Source organism: Phalacrocorax aristotelis, chromosome 1 (assembly GCF_949628215.1).
Source record: "Phalacrocorax aristotelis chromosome 1, bGulAri2.1, whole genome shotgun sequence".
NCBI classification, from domain to species: Eukaryota; Metazoa; Chordata; class Aves; order Suliformes; family Phalacrocoracidae; genus Phalacrocorax; species Phalacrocorax aristotelis.
Window position 1 is genome coordinate 193,413,081 of NC_134276.1, and position 25,745 is coordinate 193,438,825.

Sequence of the window (25,745 nt, forward strand, 5' to 3'; positions counted from 1 at the left end):
AACTAAAATAATAAAACCAGGTTATGCGAATAGACTTTGTCTCTCGCCTAGCAATTCCCAGGGTCTGATGGCACCTGGCTGTTACCAAACTGTCAAGTTCTGATCCTTTTCCAAGAGGAAAATATACACCATCTATTGTCCTTGGGTTTAGCTTTGAAAAATGATTCAGTTACATCTTCTGTTTTGTAAAGGGCATAATAAGCAGTTCAATGTCACCATTTTTCTTGTCTTTCTGTGTTCTTGGAGGCAACTGAATTGGGAGAGTAATGTCTCAGATCAACGCCAAAAAATGAAAATAATACTACTTTACACAGAGTGCAAAAAATGGAAATCCCTTAACATATTGCAAAAATAGTCTTTATTTATTTGCTAATAAGGTTTTAATGATCTTGAAACTCTAACATGCCAAAAAAAAGAGTGGTAGACAAAAATACTGGTTTTACTTTCATTTTGTATCTCAATATTACAAAAAAATAAGGTCTGAGATCCTATGCTAATAGTCCTCTATTTAATATTTAATGCTCATGGTAAAAAGTTCTCTGAAAAAAAACAGCACTCTAACCAGAGAGATCTGACACATTTGACTTCAGCGTGGGACTTAATGAATTTGGCTTTTGGTATTGTATTATGTGTCTGAATGATATTCCTAATGATGGTACTTACAACTATTGCCGGGACAACACAGCTTTTTAATATTTCAAATTTACATGTCAATTCCTTGAGCAAAATTAGAAACTAAAGATGGAAGTCCACCAGATTCTTTGTTAATGTACCGTACCATACATATCAAGACACACTGATGGTACAGCCTTCATATAGGAAAGCTGCATGTAAATCCAAAAAAGGATTTGACAAATATCAAAGACAGAACTGAAAATAAAAACATTTACCACAAGAGAAGCAGAAGATAAATGCAACAAGAAATTGACATTATTCTGAAAAAAAAACATAAGCACTCAAAACAAGCTGGAAAAAAAAAGCTGAACAAGACATGGAATGACTCACCCTGGAAAATAACAAGATTGTCACAATACAAAGGAAAATACAGTATCAACACTGAGAAAAGGTTCATTTAAACTGAGAAAAAATGTAACCATGGATAGAAAGAGCACATCTGAAGAAAATATTCGGTATCAGATGAGAAGAGTAAAAGAAGGCTGAAAATTAAAGAAATTTAAAAATTCAAAAGGGAAAGGCTTATCAAAAGGGGAAAACGTTAACATAGAAACTAAAGAGGGACCAGTTTCTCCTTAACACTTGCTAATGTTCCATAAAAGGACAAGTAGAAATATTATGTAACGGAAGAGAAGCTTTATGTAAATCCACAAAATATTTACTAAAGGTTATGGTGATGAAAATAAGTCATATTTTAATTGCTAAGTCATCAATAAGAATAATAAGTTTTAAAGAAATAGAAATCTGGAATGTTAACTTGAAGCCCTTTTCATGTCTGCTTGCTATTGTATCATATTGTGGGTTATTTACACTTCCTATAGGAGAAAGAGGAAGCAGTAATAGAAGTCATGTTATTAGAGCCAGTGAATTGATTTGCTTGATAGATTTCCTTATTTCCAAACTAATTTTAGAGACTTTGGCTTGACGCAGCACAAGCTAAAACACCATGACATGACAGCTAAAGGTGAAGATGAGCACTGTCACCCTACCACAGCCAAGTGTTTCCTAGACTATGGAGACTGCTTCTTCACCAACCATTTTTCAGTGCAAGAACTAGAGGGGTATTGTAGGAATTGGCCTTTGGCCTGGTGGCTTTTCTAAACCACTGATGCCTGTTCAAAGCAGCTGTAAAGTACTATCACATCAGGATATTATAATTTTATCCTTACTCTGACCAGGTATGAATATACAGTGAATGGCCAGAGACAAACCTTCTAATCCATCCTTATTATCTCTGTATTACAGGCTATAAAACTCCAGTTACTTAGTGTAGACATTTGTGGTCATGTTTCAAGGAGGCTAAATTCTTGAGGTAAAGATTTCAAGTGATGGAGAGTCCAACACATTCACTGGTGATCTGTCCCAGATGTTTATAATTCACTTTGTAAAATATTACAATGTTTTACCTGCTGGAAGTGAAAGTTAACTATTGGCATAACAACCTTGCCAGGACCTCATTCTCCCTGCATAGTAATTTACTGTGGAAAACTTGGAAACAGTTCTGCCACCTGTGACTGCTGCGCTTGCCCTTTGGTGTGGGTGTGTTCACGATGGGTAACTTGTTCATGGTATAAATAAAAGGGGATTCTTAAACCCTCTAAGAAAGGGAGCACACTGACTTAACTAAAGCTTTTTCCATCACCTACCTAAGGAGGTAACCATGTTAGCAGCTGTCAGAAGTGATCTGTAGCCTTGTCAGACGGTCACAAAGCTTCAACCGCAGCTGAAAACCTGGAGATGAAAAAGGCACCAAACTGCTTAAAAGTTGGTCCTCATCAGGGTGGAGGGCGAAGCTGGAAGCTGCTGCAAGCTCACATGTACACACAAGCAACATAATTGAGTTATGTCTACCCACCAGCTTGAGGGGAAAGTGGACGTATAGCCTGAGAGCCATGCATTGCTGTAGCCTTGCAGGCATTGGCTTCATATTGTATAGCACAATACCTATAAATATTGCTGTGCAAGATGGTATAATTCTTATTCTTACTGAGAAACTAAGCCAATTGCAACACACAAATGGTGCTCCAGCTGGAGTTTGTCTCAAATATATTATCCACTGGTATTACTATTTTCTCTTGCATACGCGTATCAGTGTCTTTGTGCATGTTTGCATGCGTACAGGTTTGGAAATCACTACAGTTGTTTCCTGGCATCTATGGTCTTCGATAACATGAAAATCAGCTGACTAAAATCTTTAACAACATTTTCCCTTAGGACAGTCCTAAAACAGTTTTTTATTGGTGGAGTTCAGCACATGGAACTTTCTTCCTGTGATACCAGAAGTTAACAAGAACTGTCATTTAGAGTTAATTCTTCTCCTAATGAACCAATCTCTATTGTATGTAAACTCTGTACTACCCTGCAAGATGCTGACCTTGCATGAGAAGACACGTCCATAGCCTGCTTTCCGAATATAATCAACTGCTTGAGCATCTCGGCAATTTCTCCCGTAACTTTTGTTCTCTCAAAAATTTCCAATTTGCTTCATGTCGGTATAGCTCGTAACATCCCAAACAGCCAGGTACAGCAGGCAGACATGGAAATGAAAAACTGACACGAGTTTTTTCTTCGTTTCCTTGAAGGACAAGCTGGCAGAAGCAGCTCTGGTGCCTGAGGACTAGGAGGCCCAGCAGAGCAGGGTACCTGTAAACCACCAAGTGTTTTTACACTTAAGTTGCCCACCATTGAAAGTCGCATCACATCCCTGCCGAGCAGACGGTTTCACTCAGATGGGAACAGTACTATCACCAACACAGAAACCATTCACACGGCTCCTGGGCTGCACTTGGGCGGACCCGGGATGCGGTGGAGGGTCGTACGTGCCCTCTCGTACTCCCAAAGCCCCGAGCGTTTGCCGGGGGTGTTTCTAGCCCTGCCCCTGCCTTGTCGCACCGCGACACCCCAGAGGCCTGGGCTCAGCATGGGGAGGCCGGCTGCCGGGGACGCGCAGGTCGGCCTGTCTCGGCCGGGGCGTCCCGCCGGGCCCACGCGTGCCGCCTGCCGCGCAGGACCCCCGGCGCCGCCCCGCCCCGCGCTTCCCCACCACGCGGGACCTGACGTTCGTTTCCCTTAATTTCCCACTTCTTGTTTGGGTGGGTTGTTTTTGGTTTTTGTTTTTTTTGTGTGTGTGTGTGTGGTTTTGTTTTGTCCTGAGACGGTGCCGGTGCCTGCGCCCTGACCCACTTCTAAGGCGGAGAGTGATATTCTGCTGCTCCAGCCCCCATCCCCCGCTCCCCCCACCCAGTTCTCAGGAAACAAGCACCCCCTCTGCCTCCCGGCTCGGGGAGCAGCCTGCGAACGCCACCTACTTACAGGCCGGCAGCGGTTCCCAGCCCCGCCGAGCTCCCCGCGATTACTCTCCCGGTTACCCCCAGCAATAAGGGCTTGCAAAATCGGGCCCTTAGATCAGCGCTGGGAGCCGAGGTTGCTTTTTAGGGGGGCTCCTCTGTGTACGCGCTCTGCGGCATCCCCGCAGGGGGGCCAGGCTCCGCGCCCCCGCAGCATCCGCGCCCGCGGGCGGCACCCACCGCCCCGCACCTCCCTGCCCTCCGAGACCCCAGAAAGCCCTCACACCCCTCCCCGCTTCCACCGCGAATGAAACTTTTCCTTCTCCCGCCGGTGGTGGGGTGGCGGTGTCCCGGGGGGCTGCCCCGCGCGGAGCCGCTCTCCCCACGGGGCCACGCTTTGGCCGCGGCGACGTGAAGCGGCCCCCGGCCCCCCCCGCACCCTCCTGCCGGCTGGGGGTGGGGGGGCGTCTGCCCCCTCCCTCCCGCCCGCGGGCGGGCGCGCACCCCCCCCCCCCCCCCGCACACACATACACTCACACACACACTGAGGCACTCAGGCACACTCACACGCGCGCACACGTGCGCGACCGCCCAGCAGCGCGCGGTCTCCGCCCCCCCGCGCAGACAGACACACGGACACACACATCAAGCACACACACAGACACGCGCGCACACAGACACGCACGCATACCCCCCCGCCCGGGCACACCCGCACAGCCCCGCGCCCTCGGCAGCGGCCGCTCGGCGGAGCGCGGTGCGGCGCGGCGCGGTGCGGCGCGGAGGGCGGCCCCCGGCGAGCCCCCGCCATGCGCTGAGCCGCGGCCCCGCAGCACCCACCGCCGCTCCTCCCGCTCCTCCCGCTCAGCCCGCCCGCGGCGTGGGGGCGGCCGCCGGGCGCGGCCGCGGCGTGGAGCCGGCTCCCCGCTGGGGAGAGGCGCAGCAGCCCGCGGAGGCAGGCGCAGGCAGCAGGCAGGAGGAGGCTGAGAGGAGGCTGAGAGGCGGCCGGACGGGCAGGCAGGCGGACGGGAGGAGGCAGAGGACGATTTGGACATGCTCATTCTCGGGCGCTTGGTTGCCTGCATCCAGCTCGTCTGTATCCTCCGAGTGGGTGAGTGATCTGCTGTTGTGCGTGAATTCGTCTTTGCGTTTCAGACCAACTTTTCGGTGGGGTTTTCGCCCTCTGATCCCTTTGGCTCAGAGCCGCAGGTGCAATCACCGGCCACTCCACACCGTGGAAACACGCCGTCAGCACCACGGGTGGGAACGGGTCTCCTTACCCCTTCTCACCTCAGCCTCCTGCTGCCGGGCTCCGCGGATGCGCGGTGCCCCCACGCCACCCCGGCACAGGCGGGATGCTCCGGGGGTGGGTTCGGCAGCCCCCCCCCCGCCTCTGCTCCCACGGCGGCGTCTCGCGTGGCGCCCCGCGGAGCCGCTCCCGCCGCGCCTTCCGCAGGGCTCTGGCCCCGCGGGGCAGCCCGCACCCGCGGGGGAGAGAAAATCCCTGCCAAGCAGTATTGGCAGCGAGCTCTCCGTGGACGTGGGATATGAAATTTTACTTCAGCCTCTCGCAGGAACAGTTTGGAAGAGAACCGGGGACGGGTGCGAAATCTCAGCCCAAAAAAAGCCTCGTTCTCCAAGAAGGGGCAGCGTCAGCGATCGCCCCGCACCGGGTGTAGCTGCTGCCTCGGAAAGCGACGGACAAGTCGTTCGTTCACGTGGGACGCAGCACACAGGATATGGATTCAGATATAGATTTTAGCGGGGCTACTTACATAACCAAATTAATTTTCAATTCATTCTCATCTGTGCAACTGGAGCGCATCCTGACAGTCGTGCAGTGCTCTGTTACTCGGCGGTATTATTATTATAACCAGCGTGAGTCAGTTGATGCTGTTAGAAGTGCCGTCTTAAATACTTTGTCAAATAAATGTTAGGAGCTTAAGTGGTGGGGTTTGTATCTTATTGAACGATCGTTTTGAATTTTTAAACTTCTGTCAAACAGATCACTAGAAAATACTACGTGGTGCTCGCATTTACGTATGAGGAACTTAAGAGCTTCGGCTGCTCTTCTGTACACAATGGGTGTACAAAACCAGTTTTACAATAGGTGTCGCGTGATGAAGTAGGCACTAACCTACATTTCTCACCCAATAGATGGTTCTGCTTCTGAAGCCATGAAGCTCTGTAAACAAAGATCGGTGTTAGGTTACTCGGAGTGAAAGCAACTTCGTACCAAGTTCTGCTAGTTAGAGAAAACTACTTTTTAAAATTTTGCCACGTGAAAAAATATGTCTACCTCCTTTCTGGAAGTATAGTGGAATAGTTCAACTATAAATGCGATTAATGTAACCGACCTTTGATTAAAATATTAAAATGTATGATCCTTATAAGGGCATTAATAGCATTTTAATGTCACTTTTAATCTAACCTATTTCTAAAACCAGGGTTCTTATTCTAATATAATTCCCTTGTACTGGTTTGGCAAAGGAGGGCCTGTCATAAAACTTTTGATAAGTTTTCGTAACATCTTTCTCATATTGCCAACTTGTTTCCTGAAATCAGAGGTACTCCCAGGACTATCTAAAGGACAAAATTGGCAGGTGCTTGTGTATGTGTGTGGAGGTACATGAAAATGTGTGAGTACAGATCAAGTATACCATGATACGATCATAATGTAATAAAACACAATTCAATTTTGGAGACTAACTTCCATGTTCGGAGCAGCCTACCAGCTTGCAAGCAATGCCAGGCATAAACGTAACTTTTCTAATGGAACCTGTTCTTTTTTTAATAATTTCATTTCGTGACTTTTAGAAATAAGGTGGTTTTGTATAATGTAATATTCAAATACGTGGTCTGCGTGTGTATGTTGTATTAATTAATTTAGAAGACCTGTCAGGATGGGAAGACAAGGTTTTTTCCTCACACACGAGGTATAAGTGTGGCTACATTTTTTTCCCTCTAGACTGATACACTGTTGTTTTCAAACCTGACCTGAAGGGGACACCCTTTCTAGATGTGATGGATGATTTGGTCTGAATGGCTGTTCGTTCTGAAGACTCATGAGCTAGACTGCTCGGTGTGCTCAACGACATGAGTGTTCCCAAAAATTAATACCCTCTACAGGTTATTAGAGTGATTTAATGAGATTTCATCTGAATACGTTCCGCTTTGAATACCTATCCGTAACTAAGTATGCTCTCATCTGATAGTATTAGTTCACAGGAGTTAATACTTTGTTAGGAATTTGGCATTATTTCCTTTTGGTTTTTTTCATTAAAAAAAAAGCAAATAAATGATTGCATACTACCAGTGTATGGTTCCTCGGGCTTGGTGAAAGAGGAGGACTGGGTTACACAGGCTGACTCTTACCATCAGGTATTGGTGGTATGGAAGAAACCAGACCCAGGGCTCTGTGGAAGGGATGTTGCTGAAGAGCACGGCAGCCTCCCTTTGCATTCGGGCGACTACGCTCACTAGTTCAAGGCTAGGCAACATGTAGATGCCGGCCTCATTTCCTTGGAGTTTCAAAAAATGTTGTGGAGTTCTCAGCTGGTCACGGACAGAGCTCTGCAGGAGGTCCCTTCTAATGAATCTGTTTGGGAGTTTTGCTGTTGCCTCTGGGAGAGTCAGCAGGAAAATCTCAGTCCCCTATGTGTTCAGAAAAGACAAGGCGGTCAAATCAACCTCACCGAAGAAAAACCTATTAGAGCAGACAGAGGAAAAATGGTCTTTTGGGAATGACAAGACAGTGACAGTTCGTTCTGTGTGTTATTGAAGAAATGCTTAGGGGCTTGATTCTAATATCGCTGCTGAGATATGAATAGCACCTTCCTCCACAGTGTTACTGAAGCCAAGTACTGATGTAATTATTTATGGAATAGGGCATTATCTGCGTATTCTCAGTGAGTGCCATTCAGTGAAGTTCAATAGAACTACTTGTGGAGTGAGATGCTATTCAGTCAGAAGTAAGGGCACATGAGAAGTCCTGTGTGATTATTTGTGGACACTCCTGTCTAGTTAGAACAGAGGTTTCCTCTGAAGTTCTTTCTGTTACCAAAATGAAAGGAAAAAAGAGCCTCTGTGGAAAATTCGCTTGCTTTTTTACATTTTTATTTTAAATCCGAAATATGAGAGTCTGCAATCTTCAGCCTACGTATATCTCAGGCCTAAAGATACTCCTTGAAATTCTGCCTCAGCTTACTGATGTGTTCAGTATAACCTCCTGAAAGTCAATGGGACGTGCCCTTTTTGTAGCTTTTTTCTCATTGTGCTTGTGGAAAAAATGCCTGGAGTCTTTTCAATAAGTAGACTATTTATGAATCTGTGTAGGCAAGAAAATGTTAATAGAAAAAGGAGGATGTTTTAGCAAATTACATTGTAATTGTGGCTAAGTTTGAATCAAAGAGGCGTAAATATTTAGGCAAGACTTAAAAAATATTCCCTGCTCTCGCTAGCAAAATGTATGGGTAATTTCCCCAAATAATGTAAAAAGTCTCTCCAAAATTAGCTCATCTACACCATGCTACTGTCACTGTCTGACCTCAGCCAGAGTTTTGCCTTTCAAAACGCAGCTAATTAAACTACGGATTGTTTAATTAGTTGTGTTTCACTTTAATTTTTCTCTGTCTAGAAAAGGTCTCTCTCTCGTTTTTAGTTTGTTTTTGGCATCCCAGTACCATGCCTTTATTCACACAGAAGTATTAACGTTTCCCTAAATATTCTAATTTTTCTTACACAACTGACATCAGGACCGTGTTTCCAAGCCAGCAGACAGCATAAATCTCATGACCAGCAAGAAAAGCAACTTCTCCATGCTCTTTACTGGACAGCCCCAAATAATAATAATGAGAATCTGAAGGACAGCATTGGCTCAGCTTTCTAAATCCAGTCACACTTTCTGTTCATTCTCATATCTATGCATTTAGATTCAAAAAACCCTTAGACTGTCAAAGGGCTATGGGATCAGATCCTTCTTTTTTGCACTGACCTCTTATTTTGACAATATTTTTGTGGGTCAGATGTTTGACATACTACAAATTCAATTACATCACAGTAATATTACTCTATATTATTTGTAATGCTTTAGCATGTTTTACACTTAAGATGACATGTTCCTGTGGATGACGATACACGGTTCCTATGGAGAAATCTAGTCCTGCCGTATCTAAAATGTAAGAGCTAGAATAAAAATAAGAATTTTAGGACTGTTAAACCATCTATTTTAACCATCTGTATTATAACCATCTGTATGTTATGCATTTTTGTACCATAAGAGATTGATATATACCAAAATCTAAATATACAGTATGGATTTATTTTAGGTTCAAATACTGGCAGGTATGAAAAGTTGTGCAGAAATGAATGACATTTCAAAAGTTAATGTCAGTGTAACCTAATATTTATTCAGCACATTAGTCTGTGGGATATATCTAAAATAGTTAAAGCTGTACTTTGTAATATTTTTTCAATACAATGCATAAGGGAAATTTTCTGAGTTGTATTTGGCATTACTTCACCTCTAAATATACTCTTCTGTCTGAATTCCTGGAGAGAAACTAAATAATACATATAACATTACAGTGGTAATTTGAAACTATTCTAATTATTATCTGGATTATAAATCAGGATGTTAATTTCTGAACATAGGCACTTGCCCATTTCTTAAGGAAGGAGATTTCCTTCATTTTCTGTGCTCATCATTTAAGTGGTCACTGCCCACTATGAGTTCTCTAATTAGGAATTTAAGAGTGAACAGATTCTGTTCTTTCTCTGACAATTTCAATTCCTCTTCAAACGTGCCGTGCTTCTCAGTATTCCCTGTAGGGCCTGGAAGTCTGCGGCAGTTCCGGAGCCCCCTGCTCCCATTTAACAGCTCGATTCCCACAGCTTCGTGCACCATTTATGTGGCTTTCCTGTATGAGACATCCTTTGGCTATTCAATAAGCTTCTTTTCCCATAAAGACAAAAGTTACCTTTTTGAATACATGTCAAGGCTTCTGCATTAGAAAGATAAATCAACAGGAAGAAAAGGACTTACAGTATTAAATAAACAAAATCCGCTAAATGAAAGGTAGCAAATTTTTCAAAGAGGCTGGGGCTATAAATGAAACTTGGCTCCAGCAGGTTGTTGAGGAACTGTTGGCAGCAGAGTACTTTTGTAGGAAGGTATGGTGCAGGTTGAGTGTTGAATACAAATTACTGACGTCGGTCGATTCAGTCTTGAGGCTCAGGTGGAAATAACTGGAGATTTTAGAAGCAAGGTGAGGGTTTACTTTCCTTACTTTGCATCGCTGGCTGATATTGTGGCACTAGCTGGTCGAGGTGAAATAACAGACTTCTTAAGAAAAACGGGCCCTTTGTAAAAGTGCAATGGATTATTCTAGATGAGGCATGCCCCTCAAAAGCTCTTCTTGCCATCTGCTTCTTGCCCATACTTGACTTAGGTTTTCTTTAATCCACCAGAAGCAGCTGTATTTCACCCTAGAAATCAGTATTTTTTGTCACCAATCGAAGACTCCAGGAGCCGTTGTTTGAGTTAGCTAATTCTGGGTATCATTATTGTTGTAGAAGTCTCATGGGTGACAAAAACACTATCCTACATCTGATAAGGAAAGCTCAGCACTGAAAATAGGATGACAGTGGAACTTAGATGCCTGAACCAAAAATTATAATTAAAAGGATCTCTGATTCAGCTAGTACATCTCAGGGCTGCTAGGGAAGCTTTCAGGCAGGTACAATTCCCCTTCTGCATGTGCCTTACCTGGCCCTATTATGTGCATCTCAGTCCCTCTTTCCCTCCTAAGTTTAACTGGGATGCAAACCCAGATGTTCTTTCGGATGACTTCCCTGATCCCTAAGTCAGTAAGACTTCCCTAAATAGGCACTGACACGACCAGGTGTCTTGATCTGACTGTTGTTGCTACATCTGTTTAAGGCCAAGGGCGAGGCGATGGCTGTGCGTTTGAACCTAGATCTCCTGTCTCCAAACACTAGGTCTTGCAAACGAGAGGACTCTTCATACATCTTGTTTAAGATGAAGCATTTTTCCTTAGGAAAAAAAAAAGGTCAATTACAGAGAAGGACTAGGGAGAAGAACAAATAGCATTATGCCACTGCATGAAATCTTAGCTAACCTACTTCTTAAATACTGTGTACGCTTATGTTCCCCTCCTCTCAGAAAGGGCACAGCAGACTCAGAAAAAGTAAGGAAATTGCAACAGCGTATCTGTTTTCAGGAATGACTAAGGTAGGACTCCCTGTCAGGACCAAAGACAACTTAAAAGATTGTCTTGTAGAGTGTTATAAACTCACAAGTGATGGGAAGAGATTCTTCACTGACTCTTCCAATACAAGAACAAGGGGACAGCAAATGAAGGCAGTAGGAGACAGATTTAAAAATAAATAAAAAGGTAGTTCTTCCTGCAACAGGTGGTAAGACTTGTGAAACCCTACTATAGGCTGCTCTGAGAGCAAAACATTTTGAGGGGATACTAGATAAGCGCTTCAAAGAGAAACCTACTGGGGGTTGCTAGGCAGATGGAAACCATATCCATTTCAGGAACTTTTGGAACTGGAAGTAGAGCCTGGGAGAGTTTGCAAGGAAATTTTCAAGCATATCGCATAAGTTTGCCTTTTTCTTACTGTTCCTTAAGCATCTGCTTCAGGATTTTGGAAGCAGGACTCTGAATTGGTAGAGTAGTACAGCAAGAGAGGAAATACAAGTTCCTGTGCTCGTTCCTACTCAGTATTTTATTATCTACTTGCTGGATACAATGCATAGATCGCTACCACTGCCTTTTCTCTGGTTGTGCTCTAGAGAGAGCAGGTTTTGCTAATATCTTTGTGTAAGTGCAGACACTTACTTCAAAAGGGATTCTGGGTTGCATTTCTGAAGGACCCAACCTCCCAAAGGGGGAAAGAGCTCAGATGCATTTCCACCAACTCAGCATTTTACATCAGCTGTCCTGGGCAGCTGAATGCTGTTTGGGCAAGCCAGTTGCTTGTTATTGCACTCAGCTGCCTACAGAATCACAGAGTGGTGGGGGTTGGAAGGGACCTCTGGAGATCATCTTGTCCAACTCCCCTGATTGAGCAGGGACACCTAGAGCAGGGGGCACAGGAATGCGTCCAGGTGGGTTTTGAATGTCTCTGGGGAAGGAGACTCCACAGCCTCCCTGGGCAGCCTGTGCCACTGCTCTGGCACCCTCACAGGAAAGAGGTTTTTTCTCATGTTCAGGTGGAACTTCCTGTGTTCCGACTTGTGCCCATTGCCCCTTGTCCTGTCATTGGGCACTGTTGAAAAGAGTCCAGTGCCACCGTCCTGACACCCACCCTTTAGATATTTATAGGTATTGATGAAACCCCCCCTCAGTCTTCTCTTCTCCAGGCTGAACAAACCCAGGTGTCTCAGCCTTTCCTCATAAGGGAGATGCCCCAGTCCCCTGATCATCTTGGTAGCTCTCCGCTGGACAGCTTAGATCACGTAAGACAACGTCTGAACTTCAAGACTCTGGAGCCAACTGTTAGTGCCCAACAGGGGGGTGATTCAGCTAAATGCTGTCTTGTATCTGGGTTCTTGTCTAAGTCAGGGCTCTCAAATCCATCATTTACACTGTACCTTCAGATTCAGCAGAAATCACCTGAAATCAGCAGAATTCACCTGAAAAACAGGCTAGACATGGCTTGGCTACTTGGTATATAAAAAGTAACATTTACTTCTCTAGATTTTTATAGCATCCAGTTAGACACACAAAGTAACGTTTTTTTCCCACAGCCCTTTATGTTTCACTAAACTTATAGGCTGTAGAAAATTCTCTGTGTGATGCTGAAGGATTAAAGATCCTACTTTGCCGATAGCATTCAGCAATGTGCATTTCTTATGAAGATGTTAGGACTGCTCACCTGACTAGTGAGAGATTTTGTTAAGAGTTTTCAGGAGCAGTATTATGTGTCCGTACTTGGGCCCCGAATTGTCATCCTCATTGCCAAAAGGTTTCTGCTACATACTGGATTACCTGAAGACTGAAATATAAAGCAGGTAGCATTTGAAAAGGTATCCATCTTCACTGCCTTATTTATCTGTCTGCTGAGATAGGATAACAGTAAAAGCAGTGAAGAGTTGATTAAACAATAACATCAGAAAGGGTGAAAAAAAGAGACATCTAGAGTACTTGACTGAAGTTGTGTTACAAAATTGGTCTTCGAAGTCCTGTAAATACAGGAGGCTGCATAAAAATAAACGAAATCAAATGTGCCTTAGCGAATGAAGACGTATGTCTCTCTAAATGCCCTAACAGAATTTGACAAAGAATTCCTGACTTATTTAAAATTTCCTTAGAAATCGTGACATGCTCTTTCATTTGGGACAGGTTTTCTGGTCTTTTTTAGAAGGTATCCAGGCCAAATTCAAATTTTTCCTTAGGTAAATGGACAGTTTTAGTGACTTCATTGAGATTTAGACTGGTTTGTGTCATAATTCTTCAAAATATAATTTTTCAAATATAATGCTATTTTTCAAAGTTGTCAAAGCCTTGGAAAAGCAAAATTTGTAGTGTTCTGCAGGGGCAACTTATATTGAAGAAACTGAAAGCTTTTTGAAAGCTAAAGCAAGTATTTTGAGGAAAAATTAAGCCTTTAAAATCAGTGTTTAAAAAAAGACTTGATTCTTCAGTTGCTTTATATGCTGAACTCCATGATTTCAGCAGAACTTCCCAAAAAGAAAAACATCTGCTTGCTTAGGCTAAATAGCTAATGATCAGAGTAACAGCTGGCTTTATAAAAGTGACCGAGTATTACTCCAGGCAGTTTGTGTTCTAGCTCCAACCCCAAACTGATCAACTGTGTTTCATCCGTTTCTAGCCATTTGGAAAAATCATTTTGTTCCAAGTGTATGTCAGTTGTTTTTATCATTTCCTTTTGTAACTCTCATTCTGATAGGTGTGTCTAAGTATGATAATTAACAAATTTGTCAGGCTGGGACTTCCTGGGAGGCTAAGGAGCCTTCTGCCAGCGCCCTGGAGCACTGCTCTTAGGTGTGTGGGGCATTACGGTGTGTGCTCACCACACAACTCACCCACCCATCGTCTGCACGGAGTTGGCGGTGAGTCCTGTCCGGTCTGTGCCTACTTCTTTCTTTGTAATCTTTGATTTTGAGACAGTAGCTTTGCATTTCATGTATCATGCAATGTTGCAGAAAAATTCCAAAGAACCAGGTTCTCTTTGGGTGTTCTTTGTTTTGGTTTGGGGTTTTTGTTTTTTTTTTTTAAATACACTTTAGGTTTGTGTTAAAAAAACTCTATCACTGTAGATACACAGATCACAGTAGAACTAATTCTGGCTCATCAGTGGAACAGCGTGTGAATAAATGCTGGATGAGCATCAAGGAGAAAAAGATCCAGAAGAGCTATTTAAGTTTGAGGATAGTGCTGACACAAAACCAAATGGATACAAACTGGCAGTGTGCAAATTTAAGCTGAAAATTAGAAGAAGATTCTTACCCATTACAGCACTGGGATTTTGGAAAGTCTTTCTAATGGTAATAGTAGCAGCAAAAGGCCAACCTTTTTTTTTTTTTTTAAGAATAGAGTACCATGGTTTCTGCAAGATCCTGTGGCTCCTGCAATAGGAGAGAACCCCATCAATAATCTAGGAGTCCCTGTCAGTGAGTATCATGGTACAGTTTCAACTGTGCTAAATAAGAAAAGTGGGCAGTGTGCACCTGGCTGCACCAGCCACCTGCCCACCGCTGAAACAACATAAAACAGTCAGTCCTCGTGACAGACTGATGTATTTGTAAGCCGAGGTTCTGCAGACTGAGTGGCTGCTTGGCATCTCCAGTACCACTCAGCATTTCGAACGACACTGAGTAGTAAAACATCATAAATCTAACCAGGAAAAGAAATAAAGTCTAATACAAAGTCAGCAGACTTAAAAATTTACATTTTGGGTTTAATTATGGTATTTTGAGGCTGTTGATAGGTTGCTATTTTAAATAAGATTACTCGTACAAGCACAAGGTAAGAAACCTCTTCTAAAGAAAAGTATTTGAAATCTCATGTGGTTGTATGACTTCAGGGGCTAGGGGTTTAGTTAAAATACTAGCCAACAGAAGACCTTTGAGAACTGCCAGTGCTTTCACTTTCTCACATGATACAACCATAGGAAATTTCAATTCATTATATTTCAGTGTCAAATTTTACATTGGCTGAATTCTGAGAGTGTTCTCAGGCTCGTCGGCCCATTTCTCATTAATCCTTTCCATGCCCTCCTTTCACATTCTCAGGTAAATGGCTTGGCCTCCCCAACAGCCGCGTGAACTCTCTCCTCACCATGTGCACCTTTCTCCAAAGACACAGGCAGTTACATGTTGGTCTGCTAATGTAAAATTAACTCCTGCAACTTTGTAAGGCTCCTCCTTGACAGGTTTCTGTCTCCCTTTTAATGCGTATTTCTTACATATCTGATACAATTCCTCTTCACTGTTTCTTCCTGTATTTTCTATTATCACTAACTTTCTCCCCTTCTTTATTTGGGATGAAGAAGAAGGGATTAACTTTTTGCTTACTGCTTTAACTGTATGGTAAAAAAAAACCCAAACTCATGAATCATTATAATATGTATTAGACTAAGCAACCAGTGGATAAAAAAATGTAAATTCCTCTTTTTTTTTCCTCTGTGAGTTTTATTTTCTGCACGGTTGTCACTTAATCAAAGGTTTATTATTTTGTATCTCTCTATAAGAGAGGTAAAAGAGATTTCTGTATTTAATATATATAATTGAGCAGAGGTCAAGTCAGTATTACATTCAACAGAATTCATTCAGGAATACTTAGACTAGAAGTTATTCTTTCAATCCATTAGTGAAAAATGCATCCATACAAAAAGATTATGGGAAGCTATCTTTTAATGTGAGCATTTTTCAGTCATTTCTGGGTTGTGCTATCCACTGTGGGATTTGTAATGTGTGAATCAGCAGAGGATATATGTTTGCATGTGGTAGTCGTCTTCACTGTCTGGATGGGAAATTCCAACCTTTTTTGTGAGGTGATAAGACTGTGACACAGAATCTGCTAAAGATGTGTCTCAGTAGTGGCTGTACTGAGGGAGGGAAAATGACAACAGGAACAGATATATACTGTTGATTAGGAATATGTGCATATCTTAAATTATCTGATTAGGTTTTGCAACTGTTTAAGTGTTTACAGTAGGAAAAGAGATTCATCGTATTAAAACAAATTGCAAGTGCAATTTAGAGCAGAGTGAAAATGCCCTTATTGCCCTGCTGAATACGAGAAGGCAGGTTTAGCTAAATCAGGTGAAGCTAGTAAGGCGGTGATGCATAGCGGCTAGCTTCAGGTTACATGCAGTTGAATGAAATAGAAGAAAATATATGTAGAGCAACCAGAAAATGGAGTCTTGTTTTTGGTGGATGAGTTAATATGAATTAATCAGCTTTTTCTAACATGATCTACACATTCTGTCACAGCTGTAATCAGTGCATTTGAGTAAAACTGTAATCCAGGTTTTCATGGAAAAATTACAATTATTGAGGGGTTTTGTTCGTTAGTTAAATAGTTCCTTGGATGTGCAAGAGTTTTTCTAAATATATGAAACATTTGTCCCCTGAAATGTGTCGTTCACTTGAGAGCAACAAGAAATTTGGCCCACTCAGAGTAGCTTTATGGTTATTTCAAAGGAGAGATATAGTCACCTTGCAGTGGGACTCAAAATGCTGGGTTAGGCAACTTGCTTGTTGTGTACAGAGCACGAGAGTTACCAGCACCTAGTCTGGGATTCATAGTGGCCAGCACATCCAGTGCGAGACATGCATGCAAGCCTGGCTGGTAAAATAAAAATCAGTGTAGATAAAGTGTAAAAAAGTAACAAACTGGGAAGTTCCTCTTAGGGCCACATATTGGGCATTACTCTGCTGAAACATCTTGTTAAGATGGCTAGACCTGACAAAAAATATCTTGGAATCAGAATCATTGATCTTACTCTTCCTAAAACAGCCATAAGATGTTGATACTGGATACTTCTCATAATAATCTAATAGTATAACATTTGCTAAAGTAACAGGAGATGGCAACCCTAAACCTTTCCCGTGTAAGGGGGTTTGATCCACAGCCGTGGAAAGCAGTGTTAGCCACAGGGTGACAGACCACAGTAGTAGAGGATGGGCAACAGTGCTGATCTGTACCCAGGCTGAAGATGGGAACAGTAGAAAAGTTTGAAAGAGAAAAACTAACTATCCAGTCTAATAAGTGAGAGAAAGTGGTCCAGTGAAGCATTTCCAGGTGCCAGACTAGATTTTTGCCCTTTTCTTCGCTGTGCCCCCCCTACCCTGCCCAGAAGCAGCGGCTGCTGCCGTGTGCAAGCGGCAAGTCCCTGGTCTGCTTCTGCTGTGGGTCCCCTCCATCTCCCCATGCCACATCCCCCCACCTCGCTGTCTCTGTGTGGCTGCAATAGTACGTCTCTCTGCTGGGACGGATGCAAATGTGGACAAAGGCATTTGGCTGCAGAGGCAGCCCGTACTGCTGGAAGTGCCACTCTGTCTGCGACGGGGGATAGGAGACAGGCCAGGAAATATGTTCTGTAGGCTGGATTAAAGCCTTGGGTCAGCAGTTGGACCATGCTGGATTATGTCTTACAGTGAAAGGAGTGAGACATGGCGTTCCAGTCCCTGTCAGTCTGATTATTTCTGTCTTTTATCCAGCTGCTATCCAATGTAAAACCCACCAGGATTTCTGTTGTCTCCTGTAGTTCTGAAACCTGCTGAAGAATGCTGCTCTATCTCCTTGATGGGTTGGTCTGATGCTTATCTAGGTCTTCTGGGCATCTCTAAATAGCCACCTACGTACCCCTGATCCATGAAGTCTGTGCTGTTTTCAGTCTTGGACCAGTTCCTGTTTTTTTGTGTTGTAGAAACTGAACCAGTTAGGCAAAAGTGTATTATACCTCTCCCAGAAAAGAAAACTGTGCAGCTGTATCATTAGTCTGGGTAGGAAACGTATGCATTTGCATCAGCACTGTTGGAATAGCAGGAGATTTTCTGCCACAGGCAGGTATGGCAACTGAGTGAGCAACAGCTGCAGTGTCCTGGAAGAAAATACAGCATGTGCTCCTTTTTGTGGCAAATCAGCTGCTTTAGATGGCATAGAGACAACAGATACATTTCCCCGGTGAGTCACTAAGCCTCCCTAAAGCCTGGTAACTCCAAGGCTTTCAGCTGAGGTGGAGCATATCGCATTGCTCCCAATACAGTTGAAACCTTAAAGGCTCAGTCAAACCCATAATTAATTAACGTTTGTGTAACACTTAGAAGATACAACTCACTAGATGAGCACTAAGGCTGTTGCTAATGATTTTAAATCTACGAAGCAACTTCCTAAGAACCTTTGAAATTGACAATTATAATGTTCTGACTTAGGTGGAAATGCTTTGATCTCTCCAGAGCAGGAAATAAATGCATGACTTAAACTGGAGAGATACAGTGACAGAACAGCAGCAAACTGCTAAATATACTGCCATGGCAGAGGGCCAGGGGAAGATTTGCTGTTGCTCCTTCCAAAACTTGATTTGAAGCCATTTCAGTATTTCTGTATTGCATAAATGACTGTGAAAGTCCTAGGAAGCCCGCAGTTGCGTGTACTTACGGTCTGAAGATAAGACTTAACCGAAGAATTTATTTGCATGCCCTCTTCACTTTTTAAATTTCTATACACTTACAAGGCTACATTCTGATACAGTGCTAGAAATGAACCTAATGCAAATATTCTGACCTGTCCAGACTTATGTTCCAACCTAGATGCTTTAGTAAGAGTTAAAAAAAAATACAAGGTTTAAAAAAATTTATAAAAATGTGTCTGAAAGCCTACTGTTTCCTGTTCAAGGGTAGGAATATTTTATAAAGAAACTAACTGCAGTCTAGAAGCTTGATTTTGCTGTCCTGTTTTCCAAGAGCAAACTATGTGGATCTGTCTTCTGTGCTTGACTAGTGCTGGTTGTCGGTTCAGCAATGTCATCCAACAAACTGTTTCCCTGGCTTACTCAATTTTTCATGAGGTGATTAAAATTTAAGAGGTTCTTTGGTATAAAGCAGTGTAGTCTTTGCTTGTAAACTTTCTACACTTTCTTAAATAACTTCCAGTTATTCATGGATAGAAGAAAGAAAATAAGAACATTTTAAGAAAATAAAAAGTCGTTATAGAAAAACTGTTTTTAAGCACTAGACTGCTGTCACACGCAAATAATGTCTTACCTGTTGAAGGCATCTTCAGAAACATTTTATTTACTTTGATTAATTGCTCCCTAATAAATGTTTAATGAAGAATACTCTTTGAGTTGCATCTTGAAGGAACAAGTATTGTTGTAATGGTTTTATATCATAATAACAAAATAAAGTTACATCCAAGTAAAATGAGGGAAAAAAACCTTATCTCACTACTTGTCTGTAAGCTTTCAACTGAGGGATTAAATCTTAGTACTATGCCTATTGATGGAATACCAATATACTTCAGAAATTTTACAAACATTTGAGAAGTATATAACTAGTTATGGGAAACGTAGTCATTTAAATTACACATTATACTTCTTTCTTTCCATGGACGGATTAATCCTCTAACTGAGCTTTTACACATGTTGGATATTGAAACAAAAATGGGATCTGAGGCTAAACTGACACGTGGAGATGCTGTATAATCAGGAAATTGCTATCATTTATTATTTATGTATCGACGACATCTAAGTGCATTTGTCAGTGACCAGGGTTTCGTTGAATAAGGTACCATATGAACACAGAGTGGGAATATGACACCTGCCCTAGGGAATTTAGAGATAAAATAAAATACAAAAAAAAGAAGGCAATGGGACAGAGAAGATGGGAGGAGCTGCTAAGAAAAGAATCATATATTAGTCAGTATAAACAGCAGTCGAGTTGGTGAAGCAGCAATCTGTCATGTCTTTTCTATCTATTCCTGGAAGTGAGAGTTTTCAAAGAGGTATTGAACAGGTCTGCCTCCGTTCCTGTCTGTAAGGTAGAGGTAGTAACACTTTACTCAAAGGTGTTTTGTGTGAACAAGAGGTGTTGGCATTTCTAAAGCTCTTTCAAGAAGAAAAAGGTTGGCTCCAAGTCTTAAGTTGTAGGGCAGAGTCCCACCAGGAGGAAGTTATGGAGGTAGCCTTTGCAGTCTCCCTGGGACCTGAAGTGTGTGTGCAGGCAGGTTGGTTTGCAGTCACCTGGAGCCCCTGGTGCAGCCCCTTGCCTGACCTGTAAGCCCCAGGCAACACTTCCAGGTGAGGAGAAGCATTCATTTATGAGACCTAATGTGTTCTGGTGATTCATTAGGGAACTGAGTATCATGAGTCCTAGGAACTAAACCTGGCAGAGAGCATCACCTTGAGCATGTAATTTACCTTCTTTGCCTGGGTTTGCTGTCTGCAAAGCTGAGAGAGTATCCCCACAAGTCAGTTCAGGAGCAAAAGCACTGAGCAAATAGTAGGGTGCACAGAGAGTAGAGTGTGAGCGCTGGTATGTGAGGAGCTGATGTATTCTGCTTCTGACGACAAGATAGCCCTTTCAGCATGAGCACAGCCTTCCTAATGGTGTATGGCTTCACTTAGGTGAGACTGCATGTACATTTACACCTGACAACTTGGGTCAAAACAGCTGATCTGAATATTTATCCAGTGGTGGATCCTCTATGATCATAATCCTAGATGGAAATTCTTACCCTGGGTGACCCAGTGGTACCAGAAACCATGGACTGCAATAAAGCCTGTTACCTCATCGTCCCAGCCTGAGGAAATGTGGCAAAATCTGATAGGTGTTTGCTGTATAAAACAAAGCTCTAACATCTCACAAAAGGAACAGTTCTATTGAATGGGGATGCCACTGATGTGATGTTATCTAATTGCTGTAATTTAATGTTCATATGCTGTGTTTAGCTAGAAGTGTGGTAGGACAGTCATAACATCCTAAAAAGTTAGATTTTCCTCATGTGTAGCAGTCAGTACAGCTTGGGTCCACGTCATGATTAATGATGGTGACGATAATAATATCCTGTGTCATTCTTCTTCATTTATCGTTCTTCTTCATGCTATGAAGGTGGGCATGTGAGCATGGGTATAGGGTTGGTGGCTGTCAGCAGCTGTTATCCATTGCCACTGCAGTTCCATGAGGTCTTGCAACACATGTTGTCTAGGTGGTCCCTGGTGCCAAATGAATTGGTACAGCATTTCCCTCTTATGCCCTCCCTACTGCCAGGTAAGAAGGGACATGGGTCACGGTTCACACTTCAGTGCTTGCTGCCAGTTACCACACTGCAGTGTCCTGACACGTTACTGTTGTCTCCAGTTCTGGCTTCAGGGAGGTGGTGCTCTGTATCCGTTACTCGTAATTCAGAAGTAAATGTGGGCTTTTAAGTTGTGACCATAAGGATGATTACTGGCAAGGACAAAAGCTTTAAATTGCACAAACAAGCAGTGGAAAAAAACCTACTTTTCCATTTACTCTCCTTAAAAAGAATCATATGTTAAAAATTAATAGAAGGACCATTCTAAATTTCTGTTGTCTTCCAATAAATGATGACTTATGGGGGGAAAGGGCAAAAAAAGTGGTGAGTCTTACTGACAAGAGGAAAGTGTTAACTGTAGTTTCCAGAGTTCATAGAAATCCCATAGAGAGATTAAGAGAAAGGAAGAAAGCAAATGGAGGAAAAGAGGAGCAAAAAAGAAGGAGAAAGGGAGAAGGAGAAAGGAGGGAATGAAGAAGGAAGGGAGCGAAGAGAAACTTTACAAATGAGACACGCTTGGCGCTTGTGCAGCTTCCATTTATCTCATGTTTTGTTAAGTTTGGTGATGCTGCAGTCTGCAACCAGTCACCTTTTGTAACTACTAGAAAAGGAGACTGGGGAGGGGAGTTAAATTAATCCTGCTGTGACTTCTACAGGCATTGCATCAGCAGGCCCCGTGAGAAATGAAATGTAGTAACTGAACCCCAGCTTTCAATCTCAGTTGTTTTTAACAACTCTTCCACATAGTGGGGAGAATGAAGAGGGTAAGGCTACCAATTTCTCCTTTTTTAAAAAAAAATGCAGCCAGGTGGCATTTATTGCAGAGCACCTTATGAGATGTTCATTCATCACAACAGAGAAAAAAATTGTTCAGAGCAAGAGATGAGGAGTCTTTATATATTTTTGTTTAACACAAATTGTTTACATAACTTTCTTGGCATCATCACCACAGTTATCTCTAAAGATACGTAGATATGTAATACTTCTGGCAAATACATAATGAACCAGTTATAGAAAGACACTTGTTGACACTTGCAAGGAGAAGTGATGCAACGAGAAGAGCAGTGATGGGTTGGGGAAGGAAGAGCCACCCGTCCATGCCTGCTTACCTGCACTTCCTCACTACCTTGGCCTCTCTCTGTGGGTGACCCACACTACCTCCTCTCTTCCCCTGCTCATAGGGCACCCTATGCACTCCCCTTCCACTTCTCCTCCTCGGCCCCACATGTGGATGTAACCCAGCTTTCACTTCAGAAAATCCTCCTCTTCTAGAGGCAAAGAGAGCTCTTGTCTGGCCGGGAAGGAGGGAGTCCTGCAGAGCAGATTCTGGGTAATTGTCACTTGCTGCCTATGGCAAGCATGCCTATCTGAGACTATCATTTAAATTCTGTTTTTACCACATGCAGTCCCAATGCAGCTACAGTTCTGTGGATGTTCTGGCAATATTACAAATAAATCATAATAATAGCTCTTAATAAGGGAGTGCTGACAGTGTTACTCAGGCCGTAACAACCATTGTAACCTAAAAAAACCCCAAGGAGCTTTATTGTTTTCAAAACAGAAATGTGTGTTCTTAGGCTGAAAGGTAATTTGGTTGAAATAGTACATTTCATTTTTAATGAATGCATCCAGACCTAATGCTGCCTCCTTGCACAATATGGAAAACCATGATTTGACAGTAAAACTCTCTGCTCCTGAACATGGAGCGCTGCTGCCTCCATGGACAGAATATAGTTGTTCATTACAGATCAAACAGGGACTTTGCTAGTTCTCACCAAAATGTATAGACCTCTGCTAATAACTGGTTTTGTGAGGGAACATCTGAAAAGAGTTAAAATCTTGGACTTGTAAGGACCATGGCTTGGAAAAGTTTTAGCGAGCAAGGGGGAATGGACAGGCTGGCATGGCATGTAAGTTCTGTAAGTTTAAGTTCTTTTTCAGGGAGACAATATTTGGAAATAAGTTTCAGTTAAATTTCACAATTATTTTAATTGGAGAAAACAGCTCTAAATTCATCTTGATGCAATATCTATAATGAGTGCTATTTTAAGAATCCACCCGGGGCTCTAGTCATGAAGAAACATGTGCTTGACTGGGTTGCATTCACTCTAGAAAATAAAATTGATGTTCTACTTGCAGCTCTGAATGGAAGATCTTTTGTTCTTTTTTCTCCAAGCCAGAATTCCATGATGGTTGTGATGAATATCGTAGTTTTATGGGGGTGAGGGGTGGCGGGGGTATCAAAAGAGAAGCAAACGGTCATTTCCTATGGAAAAAAAAAATTAAAATTTTACATGATATTGGCAGGAAAAAAAGGCATCCTAGTGCAAATCCTGGTCAAAAGAAATTCTTCTGCTCAGTTCTATACTGTGCCCATAAAATTTTTGATGTACATCTCTTAAGCATTATGGTTTTCTGACATACATTATACAACAAATAAATGTGTAGCAGTAAGGTAATATTGGGGTAAGAACTAGTATCCAACAGCTACTCTTGGATTTAAGTGACTCAGATGCTCTGAAGGAAATTAGAAAAAGTTAACTGCTGATGCAAATGACCGTACAGCAAGCTAAGTTTGAAGAAGAGTATTGATTCCAAGTATACATGAGCACCTGCTTTCTTTAATCTAGGAAAGTATCCAAAACATGGTAAAAAATGTGGAGTATTCAGTGCTTGAATGAGAACCACCTATTACTCAGCCTACACCAGTGTAGCCTCCCAAGTGCTATAAAGATTAAAGGAGAAATTAAGATACCAATAAAACCAACAGAACCCTTTTTCCTACAGTTATGTTCTTCCATCTCCTTTCCTTCCAGTGTTAATATGGAGTTCATAAGAGACCAGATATATTTTAGTGAATGAATAAAACTTAATCCTAACATAAATAAACTAGTATACTGCCACTGTAAGAGCAGTGAGCCCATTCATTTGGCAGTAAGCCAAACATTGCTGGATAAATTAAAATGCAACCCTTTCATCACTGCTTGATTTAGCAATTAGTTGACATCAAACGAGCAAACATGCACTAGACAGAGAATACAGAATGTGATTTCTCCATATTAATACCCTAATCTCTCCTTCATTGCATACCTTCATAGTAGGCAGAATTAATACTGATAGATTTCCATTATTTACTCAAGAAACCCCCACTCATGTTAAAGCATGAGTCTGCACTTACCTGGCACTCAGCATAGATAAGATCTCCTTCATCCTTAATCTAATTATGACAAAATTAATAATGCCTAGCCTTGAGAAAGTAAGTGCATGACAATTAATAAAGAAGTGGTTTAGATATGAAGGAGTTTGCTTTGCTGATGATGACAGCGCTCAGCCTCTGTATCAGCAGTATGAGAGGATTGTGCTGAGAAAAGGCAATCATAAAGAAAAAGGTAAATTATGAAATCCAAATGAGACCCTGGGGAATAGGAAGATAATGATGGGTAAATCAAATCTGAGATGTGGGCTGAGGCACAAATGTATAGGTGAAAAGGGGAGCTTCAATTTGATGCAAGAAAAAGGGAATGTTCAAGCCATGATCTGTGTGTTATATGTAGCCTCAGAGAACAATTCATCCATCATTCAGCCCATTGCTGGCAGCTTACTTTCCCTGGGGAGTTAATTTGATGGCAACAGCCTGCCCTTAACTGTCATTTTTACCAGGGCTGAGCAGCTCACCCCTATCGTATGGAGCTTATTGCGCTCGCCTGACACCGTGCGTGCACGCAAATAGGTTTCTCTCTGCTTTGGGGTAGAGATAGCCACTAAAAGCAGGCCAGAACAATTAATTGGCCATTAAAAAAACCTTGGTCTGCTCTCAAGATGACCCTAGGAAAAAGGATCTGAACTGCTTTGGTGACTGCAACCATCTTTCAGCCATCTCCTGTACTGATCCTTCAGTGACACATGAGCCTGCCCTGGCGGCAGGTGAAGTTATGGGCCCTGCCCACCAGGTTGGCCTTTGCATGATAAGGTGTATGAAAACAGATTAAGTAGAGCAATTAAAACATCAGAAATCTGGAAAGAAGTGCACACGGAGTGATGGCTGGCAGGAACGTTAGATGGACAACCTAGAGTTAGCAAAAACTAGGTGAAAACTTTCAAGCCATAAAATAAAACAGAAGGAAAAAGAAGAATTAGGAATGAAAGGTAGGAGAGAATGAAGAAAGGAACCTAGAAGATAGAAGTGTGAATGTTTGGGTCCTATCCTGGATTAACAAAGAACTTCTTCCAGAAGATTTTTTTTTTCTTTTTTCCAGAAACTCTGTTGTCATTTGTACTTTAAGCTACACATACACTCAGTAGATTTAATTTCATTTCTTCTGGAAAGAGAGATGAAACATTTATGTCCTGTTTTGGAAAGGTATGTTGACTTTTGATCTTCAGCCCAGGAGTAAGTTTTACCAATGAAGAAATAAAAACGGCCAGATGCACACTCTGTGGTCCTCTGCACACGCACCTCAAAAGTTAACGGGTTCAGGTGTTGCTACAC

General features: G+C 42.4%; 1 protein-coding gene across 5 annotated transcripts in view; it reads left to right on the forward strand.

The window, feature by feature from the left end:
- The first annotated feature begins 4,946 nt into the window (after positions 1 to 4,946).
- The window catches only part of PTPRZ1 (protein tyrosine phosphatase receptor type Z1), a 144,927-nt gene continuing 124,128 nt past the window's right edge, over positions 4,947 to 25,745 (forward strand). For 4 of the 5 annotated variants that reach the window (XM_075081162.1, XM_075081163.1, XM_075081165.1 and 1 more), the window contains exon 1: positions 4,961 to 5,070. In XM_075081162.1, the coding sequence (XP_074937263.1) occupies positions 5,013 to 5,070 (58 nt within the window). In that variant the 5' untranslated portion in view covers positions 4,961 to 5,012. Of the gene's footprint in view, positions 5,071 to 25,745 lie in introns of all 5 variants that reach the window. The other variant, XM_075081164.1, reaches the window with a different exon arrangement.